This window comes from Chenopodium album, chromosome 9 (genome assembly GCF_948465745.1).
Source record: "Chenopodium album chromosome 9, dcCheAlbu1.1, whole genome shotgun sequence".
In the NCBI taxonomy this organism is placed as follows: Eukaryota; Viridiplantae; Streptophyta; class Magnoliopsida; order Caryophyllales; family Amaranthaceae; genus Chenopodium; species Chenopodium album.
In genome coordinates this window covers 17,367,790-17,377,895 of record NC_137842.1, presented here as the reverse complement: position 1 = coordinate 17,377,895, position 10,106 = coordinate 17,367,790, and the positions used below count along the sequence as shown (strand labels likewise).

The 10,106-nt window shown below is 31.9% G+C and overlaps 1 protein-coding gene across 1 annotated transcript; it reads right to left on the bottom strand.

The window, feature by feature from the left end:
• Positions 1-6,404: 6,404 nt before the first annotated feature.
• On the bottom strand, positions 6,405-8,973 carry LOC145559613 (vascular-related unknown protein 4-like). Its single transcript, XM_081621012.1, has 3 exons — positions 8,445-8,973; positions 7,811-7,879; positions 6,405-6,832 (listed from the first exon to the last, which is right to left on the bottom strand). The coding sequence occupies exons 1-3, from the start codon at positions 8,805-8,807 to the stop codon at positions 6,689-6,691; spliced, it is 576 nt and encodes a 191-aa protein (XP_081477138.1). The 5' UTR covers positions 8,808-8,973; the 3' UTR covers positions 6,405-6,688.
• Positions 8,974-10,106: the final 1,133 nt, after the last annotated feature.

Sequence of the window (10,106 nt, the reverse complement as noted above, 5' to 3'; positions counted from 1 at the left end):
TATTTAACACGTTATTAGCACCATTGCTAGTCAACTGAGTAGGATTACCAAACATTTTTCTAGAATCCCATATTATTATTATCATGTAAGTATGATCGTAGCCCGTAACAATTATAATTTAACATTTATCTAATTTTGCATGCTTATTTATTGGAATATCAACATATATAACGAATACAGAGCATGATAAATAATTTAAGGTTCCATTCTTATTTTTCTCCATGCTAACGTTCTCATCTTCTATTTCGTTCTTATTTATGCATGACTTGTATCAGGATTATTTATGCATAATTATAACGTTTAGTACATATTTTGGATACTATTTATATATACTTATCTTTTAATATTATTTTGTATAGTGAAAAATGTCGAACCTTGCCAAGCTCGAATTTGTGGCCCTTGATATTACCGGAAAGAATTATTTATCATGGGTGTTAGATGCTGAAATACACCTAGATGCTAAAGGGCTTGGTGAAACAATAAAAGAGGCTAATAAGGCAACACCTCAAGATAAGGCTAAAGCCATGATTTTTCTTCGCCATCACCTCCATGAAGGGCTCAAAAATGAATATTTAACTGTGAAAGACCCACAAATCCTTTGGAGTAATCTAAAGGAAAGGTATGACCACAAAAAAACAGTGATACTCCCTAGAGCTCGTTATGAATGGTTGAATTTGAGATTGCAAGATTTTAAATCTGTTAGTGAATATAACTCAGCTATGTTTAAAATAACTTCTCAATTGAAATTATGTGGAGAAAATATTACTGATGCAGAAATGCTTGAAAAGACATACTCCACTTTCCATGCTAATAATATTGTCCTGCAGACACAATATAGAGAAAAAGGTTTTAAAAAATATTCTGAATTAATATCTTGTCTTCTTGTGGCTGAGCAAAATAACGAACTATTAATGAAAAATCATGAATCACGTCCTACTGGCTCTACTCCATTCCCTGAAGCGAATGTGACAACCCATAACGGGAAAGAAATTAAAAACAGAGACCATTCCAGCAGTAGTGGTAGAGGTAGAGGTCGTGGTCGTGGCCAATGGCGCGGCCGGGGTCGTGGACGTGGATATGGTAGAGGTCGTGGAGGTCATTTCACAAACTCACATTCCCACCAGAAGTGGGAACGTAGGGATGAAAAAGAGAAAAGTGATAACAATATATGTTACCGTTGTGGAGGAAAAGGTCATTGGTCTCGGGTTTGTAGAATTCCAAAGCATTTTATTGAACTTTACCAAGAATCATTGAAGAAAGGAAAGAAAGTTGAGGCAAACCTTGTTCTTGAAGATGGTGAAGGTGATTTTGATTTTGGCAATGCCAATCAATTTGATGTTGGTGATTTCCTTACTTCCCCGGAAGGGAATAATTTTGATTTTGGCAGTACAACTCATTTAGAAGTTGCCGATTTCTTCACTGCCCCAGAAGGGAATAATTAAAATTATATTGTTTTATGTTAGTTTTAAGTATTAGACTTATGTTTGCTTATTCTAGTGATTTATTTAAGTTTATTTCTTTCGTTGTAATAAGGATTTTTGCTTTATAAATTTATGAACTATTTGAGTGTTTTTATTGATTTATTTGTTTTATCATCTTTATTTTTATGCTTAATATTTTGACATGTATTTTATTTCATGAAGAACATGGATATTACTCAAGTTCAATTTGCTATGAATGGTGAAGAATTATGTCTTGCTGACAGTGCAACTACACATACAATACTTAAAAATAAAAAATATTTCTCTCATTTGATGATGAAAAGGATTAATGTAAGTACCATATCGGGTAGTACAAATATCATTGAGGGCTCCGGAAGAGCCACTATAAAGTTGCCTTGGGGAACTGAAATTAAAATAATTGATGCTTTATACTCCCCATTGTCTCAAAGAAATTTATTAAGTTTTAAGGATATTCGCAACAATGGTTATCATATTGAGACAATCAATGAAGAAAATAACGAATTCCTTCAAATCACAAATATAACTCAAGGCTCAAAACATGTTTTGGAGAAACTACCTACATTCTCTAGTGGTTTGTACTACACAAAAATCAATGCTATTGAAGCTCATGCTATAGTAAACCAGAAGTTTACTGATGATTTTGTTGTTTGGCATGACCGGTTAGGCCATCCCGGTTCAATAATGATGCGAAAAATAATTACGAATTCATGTGGACATTCTTTGAAGAGCCAGCAGATTCTTCATAATAATTTTTCATGTGCTGCTTGCTCGGAAGGCAAGTTGATTATTCGCCCATCACCAGCTAAAATTAATTTTGAATCAATTAGTTTTTTGGAACGTATACAAGGAGATATTTGTGGGCCCATACATCCCCCATGTGGACCATTTAGATATTTTATTGTTTTAATTGATGCATCAACTAGATGGTCACATGTGTCTTTGTTATCAACTCGTAACCTGGCGTTTGCGAGATTACTTGCCCAATTGATTAAGTTACGGGCACATTTTCCAGATACTCCCATTAAGACTATTCGACTTGACAATGCTGGTGAATTTACATCTCAAGCTTTTAATGATTATTGCATGTCCATTGGGATAAATGTTGAACATCCTGTAGCACATGTTCATACACAAAACGGTCTAGCAGAGTCATTAATAAAACGTATTCAGTTAATTGCTAGACCATTGCTTATGAAATCCAATCTCCCAATTTCTGCTTGGGGACATGCTATATTACATGCAACAGCACTAATTCGCATTAGGCCAACAAGTTATCACAAGTTCTCCCCATTACAATTGGTTTATGGCCAGGAACCAAATATTTCCCATCTAAGAATTTTTGGATGTGCGGTTTATGTTCCAATAGCTCCACCACAACGCACTAAGATGGGTCCTAAAAGGAGGTTGGGGATATATGTTGGGTTTGAATCCCCCTCAATAATTAAATATCTTGAGCCTACAACAGGGGATTTATTTACGGCTCGTTTTGCAGATTGTCATTTTAACGAGTCACTTTTCCCAACATTAGGGGGAGAAAAGAGAGAGCTGGAAAATGAAATTAAATGGAATGAATCATCATTATCCTATCTTGATCCTCGAACTAAACAATGTGAACTGGAAGTTCAAAAGATAATTCATTTACAAAGTTTAGCGAATCAATTGCCAGACTCGTTTGCTGACCCAAAAAGAGTGACCAAGTCACATATTCCAGCTGTTAATGCTCCATTTAAAATAGATGTCCCGGAAGGACAAAATAAAATTGCTAATGAGTCTAAACCACGCTAGAAACGTGGAAGACCAATAGGTTCCAAAGATAAGAATTCTCGGAAAAGAAAAGGAGCATTGATTGATGATGGTCAAATTGAAGAAACAATTTCCGAAGGATCTCCAGAAGAGACTTTAGACATGATACAAGAAGAAATTCAGGTACCTGATAATGAAGAAATTTCAATAAATTATATCATGTCTGGAATTACATGGAACCGAAATCAAATCGACGTCGATGATGTTTTTGCATGCAATGTAGCATTAGATGTTATGGATAATAATGAGGATAATGAACCAAAATCCATTGAAGAATGTAGACAAAGAAATGATTGGCCAAAATGGAAAGAAGCAATTGAAGCAGAATTAAAATCTCTTGGAAAAAGAGAAGTATTTGGACCAGTAGTCCGTACACCTGAAGGTGTAAAGCCAGTGGGATATAAATGGGTCTTTGTGCGAAAGAGAAATGAAAAAGGTGAAGTTGTAAGATATAAGGCACGCTTAGTTGCACAAGGATTCTCACAAAGACCTGGTATTGATTATGAGGAGACATATTCTCCTGTGGTGGATGCAACTACTTTTAGATTTTTTATTAGTCTGGCAATAAGAGAAGGACTTGACTTACGTTTGATGGATGTTGTCACAGCTTATTTATATGGCCCACTGGATAATGACATTTACATGAAGCTCCCAGAAGGATTCAAGCTGCCGGAAGCAGCAAAATCTAGTTCTCGAGAACATTTCTGTATTAAATTAAACAAATCTCATTATGGATTGAAACAATCTGGGCGTATGTGGTATAACCGTCTAAGTGAGTATTTGTTGAAAGAAGGTTATAAGAATGATCCTATCATCCCATGTATTTTTATAAAGAAATTTGGATCAGGATTTGTTATAATTGCAGTGTATGTTGATGATTTAAATATCATTGGAACTCCTGAAGAGATTTCAGTGACTGTCAATTATTTAAAGAAAGAGTTTGAAATGAAAGATCTAGGAAAGACAAAATTCTGCTTGGGGTTACAAATAGAGCACCTAGATAATGGAATCCTTGTGCATCAATCAACATACATAGAAAAGGTTCTTAAAAGATTTTCTTTGGATACAGCACATCCATTGAGAAGCCCTATGGTTGTAAGATCAATTGAAGTAGAGAAAGATCCATTCCGACCTCGGGAAAATGATGAAGAAATTCTTGGTCCTGAAGTACCGTATCTTAGTGCAATTGGAGCACTAATGTACCTTGCAAGTCATACACGACCTGATATATCATTTTCAGTTAATTTATTAGCAAGGTTTAGTTCATGTCCAACCCGAAGGCATTGGAATGGGATTAAACATTTACTTCGTTACCTTCAAGGTACGAAGGATATGGGTTTATTTTTCCCAAAGTTGTCCAAAGAAAATTTGATTGGTTTTGCAGATGCAGGTTATTTATCTGGTCCTCATAATGGTCGGTCACAAACTGGATATGTGTTCACATATGGTGGTACTGCCATTTCTTGGCGTTCCAGGAAACAAACCATTGCAGCTACTTCTTCCAATCATTATGAGATTTTATCAATTCACGAGACTAGTCGTGAATGTGTATGGTTAAGGTCGGTAGTTCAACATATAAAAGAAGTTTGTGGTTTATCATCTGGGAAAGAGGCACCAACAACTTTATATGAGGATAACGCTGCTTGTATTGCTCAACTTAAGGAAGGATACATCAAAGGCGACAGAACAAAGCACATTTTACCCAAATTTTTCTTCACTCATGATCTTCAGAATAATGGAGATATAAATGTATTGCAGATTCGTTCAAGTGAGAATTTAGCAGACTTATTTACTAAGGCTCTTCCGACAGCAACATTCAAAAAGTTAGCTTACGGCATTGGATTGCGTCGTCTTAAAGATCTCAAGTGATGTAGTCATGAGGGGGAGTTAATGCGCGCTGCACTCTTTTTTCCTTAACCATGGTTTTTTCCCACTGGGTTTTCCTGGTAAGGTTTTTAACGAGGCAGCATATTATGCGCATTATAGTGTATTATTTTGTACGGGTTTTGTAGTAAATGTTAGTTATTGTTTTATTCAATATATAGTCATCCAAGGGGGAGTGTTAAGATAATATCTAAATATGGATGACTATTATCCCATGTACAATCTAGAATATTCTAGAGTTGGGTATTTGATCTTATCCATTGATGGAACCCTAGGAAATGTACATTATATATATCCAGTACTACATGGAATATGAAATACAACGTAACAATCTTCCCTCATCTCTCTTTATTTTCTCTTCCATATTTAACACTAATAAGTTTACTAAACTTTTTTTTTTTTTTTTTTTGGAATAATATTTGTATCTAAACTTAAATACTCTAAAAGAAAGTTGCTAATTTTAAATACTCAACTTTGAGTATCAATTGACAAAAAAAAAAAGGGGGGGGGGGGATCTTATCAATTTTATATTGGTTTATTTATTTACATAGTATTTAACTTTTAATTTAATGTTTTGGTAAAAACTTAAAATTGTTTATTTAATAGGATGTAGTGGGCTAACTGGAAAATGACATTAGTATACATAACAGAGTTTTACCGTTGAGCTCCTCCATTTTTGTTTTTGTTTTTTGTTTTTTGTTTTTTTTTTTAAATGCATCACTTAGATTTTTGCACTATTCACATATCATGGTTGACTTGATTTTTTCACCTCTATAAAATAAATAAATGTCATTATATAATCATTAGATTTGTCATAATGTACAATTTCATAATATAATTTTATTATAATTTTTACCAATTAATAATTAAATATATTAATGGTCAAAGTTGCGTCTCCGTAAATGTACTGGTCAAAATGATGCAAATAAAAGAAAACAGAGGGAGTATATTACATCAGTTGTTAACTTGAGAAGTAGGTTTTTATTATTATTATTATTATTATTATTATTATTATTATTATTATTATTATTTTTTTTTTTTTTTTTTTTTTTTTTTTTTTTAAATAGCAAATTGAGAAGTATGTTGAGTATTATTATTAGGTGAGAAAAACTACTCATTTTATATTTTAAAACTTAGAATTGAGTCCCTCTATTAAAAATGATCTTACATACCGAGTATTGTACAAACAATGATTAAATTACAAATTCTCCTTGAAAAAAATTAAATAACAAGAAACAAGAAACAATAATCCAAAAAACCACATATATTAGCTATACATGAATGCAAATTATTTACAAATTCACCGACTATTGATTGTCACAACAACAATACCAATAGTCCACCACCACATACAACGGTAGATGATTTTTAAACAAAGAGTGAGGCATTCTGTTACACTAAATTATTGTATAATAACAATGCTATAGTAATTACATATTATGCATTTCGCAAATACAAAATATAGAACTATAAGAAATTCTTGGTTATATTTGCATTTTAGGGAGGACAGAGAAAAGTGATATATTAAACAGAACATATCAACCAAGATAGTTGACAACCATAGATACTGGAACTACGCATAATCCTTTTTGCTTCAAATCAATGCAATCTACATCCTTGAAATCATGCTCTCTATTTATATTATTGTATTCCATATGCTCATCAATTGAGATTTCATTGCCCTGCATTATGATTATAAAATTATCATTAAAGTCAAATGTGTTAGGTATATGTTGACCTTTCAGTTAATTGAAGAATATATGAATAATTTAAAGGAGATTTAAGACATAAAATCTTTGGAAGATGCTAATTGCTAGCCTATACTTAATTTAGTTCCTAAAGGATAGGTCTTGAACTAAAGACGTTATTACAAGATTTTTGGTTTGGACATAGAGAAAGATGTAAAGACAATGATGTAAATGAGAGTCAATTTAAAGGTATCACTTCTAAAACTTTAATTAATTAAGTTAGTTGACAATCACTTCCACAAGAGAGGATGGCTATGAATATTTAATAGCATAATTTACACGCTAGTGTCTAGTGAGTGCGAGGATAAGTTTTGGGGTGAACGAGTGACATATTTAAGAGTATGTCTATTGATCATGCCAATATATACTAAGCATGTTTAATATTTTTACGCTTTCAAAAACAGAAAGGAATTTTTTTTTCCCTACTAGTGCATGTTCCGTACCTTATACTTCTAATGAAATTATTGTACATAACATCCTAAACGACTCCAAATCATGTTAAACAATTTCATACATGAGTGACTTTCATGTGATATTTGGCAACCAAACTCAACAGATGTGTATACTATCTAGTAAAATTATTGTATACAGCATGCTTAATAATTTCAATTCATAATAATTAAATATTTCATATATGAGTGATTTTCATGCGATATATGGTGACCAAACTTGATGGGTATGAGTAGAATATAATCATATAAAATCATTGTATATAACATGTTTAATGACACCTATTCATATAAATCAATTTTATACACGAGTCACTTTCATGTGATGTATCATGAAAAACTTGATGGATATGAATATATAGGTTGAGTGTAACATTAAATTTAAATCATACCATTATATTCTGTAAGAAGAGTAATGATTCAAATAAGTATTATATAGGGGAAGAGGGATACGTAGTTTTACCATGGGACTTCCATTGTCGTTGTCCATTTTTCTGGAATTAATATCCATCCTCTTGAAAAAAGAAGTAATCTGTTCAAAGAAAAAGCAACTAAGTACTAAAGAAACAGAAAACAAATTAAATGCATCTTTTGAGACTTGATATGAACCTAAGGCAAAATTCATATTATAGAAAAATATTTGTTTTATAAGTAGATAAGTGTCACATGAGACGTCTAAAAATTTAATAGGTACACCCGTGACTAGTACATATATATAAATCAAGGAATAATAATCATTCAAATATTATACTTTTTACATCCTAATATGAATTTCATACTTCCCTTGTTCGTTTTTTATTGTATCATTTAGAGTTTTACATTATGCTAAACATATACAATCAACATACATATGAACTAATCTTGTATTAAAAATTATAAAATTTGTATTTTCAAAAATATATTGAGGCAAGTTTAATAAATTGTAAGATAATTATATTTTGTCATAAATATAAATCACAAAAAAGGTGCATGATCCCATATAACAAAAGGACATAAGAAGAGTAGAATTACTTTATAAAATCAACAAAATAAATTTTTTGATAAAAAAAGTTGGTCTAAACATGTGAATATTGGCAAAATTATAAACAAAAACTAACCTTGGGACTATTAACAGGGGAAGAAGCAGTATCTTCTAAGGAATCATCAAAAGGAATTTTCTTCTTGAAATTTAATTTCTTAGGCATTTTTTGTAAAACACCAAATGAATTACAACCTCCTGCAGGATTGATACTGAATTTGTGTTTCCATTCGGGTCCGGAACCGGCATCAGACACCATAGAATAGCTCATATAACTAGAACTACTACTGCTGTTTTCATGAACACATCCTTCCTTATCGTAGGCCTCGAAATCTTCGATATACTGCGTCCACCCGCTCTCCTCCGGTACACTATCGTCTTCGAGGATTGGTTCCGGCGTTGTAATGACTTTGTAATGGGAGGAAGAAACAGAGTTTTCCATGCTCAACTTGATCAAAAATAAGCAGCAGTCAAGGACTTAACTACTTGTATATGTAACAGTAGTAGACTTTTTTTTGCCGGCCTTTAAAAAAGTACAAAAAAATAACTAAATTACTGTTATTAAAGAATAAAATTCAGGGGAAAAGGTCATCAAATTCGTAGAATCTTTGTTGCAAAGAACAAAAGTAGTTAAAGAACCAATAATTTGAAGCTAATTTTAGAGACTAAAAATAAAGGATATGTCATGTATTTGGTAAGAAAGTTTAAAGGTATGCCTCCAAATAGTTGACCATTTCGTATTGTCGTTGAGAAGTATCTTTCACAAAATTTCAATTTGCATAATATTTAGACTTTTTGGCTTACTTTTAAACCGAAAGAATCTTTCATATAATGACACAAAGAAAAAGTATATTAAAGCTAGTTTAATTAATATGTATATATTGGCTAATCTTTTGATTTCTGTATAATTGTAATTGTCCATCCATTTTTGTTTAATTGTTATAAGTTGAGAGTCATAGAATTATAAGAGGTTGAGTTGAATTAAATGTAATGAGATAACAGAGGTAGTAAAAAGATTAATACATAACTAACATTAATGTACAAGAGATATTCCCAGTGTTTCATATTAGTCCCTCCGTGTTTTTTTTAAGTGTTACACTTCCTATTTCCGGCCGTGTTTTTTTTAAGTGTTACACTTCCTTTTTTTTTGACAAAAAGCTATATTAAAATATTATATCTCTCCCCTCTCATGGTCTCCACCCAAACTCACTACTACTTTTTTATTATATATTTCCTCTCACATTCATTACTTTTCAATAAACTATTAACCCCAATATCTTTCTTTTACAATTTTTTAATACTCCAACTACCCCACTTACCTCTTATTTTATTTAAGTCAATTAAATTGCCTAAAACTATGTGTCGGTCAAACTGTAACACTTAAAAAAACACGGAAGGAGTAATTGTAACATTAGTGTTCATAAAGTTAAAGAAAATTTATAGACTGGGGTCCAATAAAGGATTTTTTTATTATATTTATAATACTCGTATAAAGTGTTGTTGGTAAGAGAGAGAAATAATAAAATATTTGTGAAAGTGTGGTTAGTGGGAGAAAAAAAATTATAAAATAATGATCGGACCTTCCCAAAAGTTATAGTATTGCAATTATAATGAAACGGCCAAATATAAAAAGTGTTGCATTTAATATGAAATGGAGGGAGTAGTAAAAAGAAACCGATATATGCGTTGAAGAAACACATAATGATGTAAGATTGGAGAAAAAAAAGGGAATGTGTGCGTT

Bases quoted from the DNA above. Each gene is read 5' to 3' on its own strand.
- LOC145559613 (XM_081621012.1), bottom strand. From the start codon at position 8,807: ATGGAAAACTCTGTTTCTTCCTCCCATTACAAAGTCATTACAACGCCG. The intron at 7,880-8,444 runs GTTAGTTTTTGT...TTCTTTGAACAG, and splicing joins CCCCTGTTAATAGTCCCAAG to ATTACTTCTTTTTTCAAGAG. The intron at 6,833-7,810 runs GTAAAACTACGT...ATCATAATGCAG, and splicing joins ACGACAATGGAAGTCCCATG to GGCAATGAAATCTCAATTGA.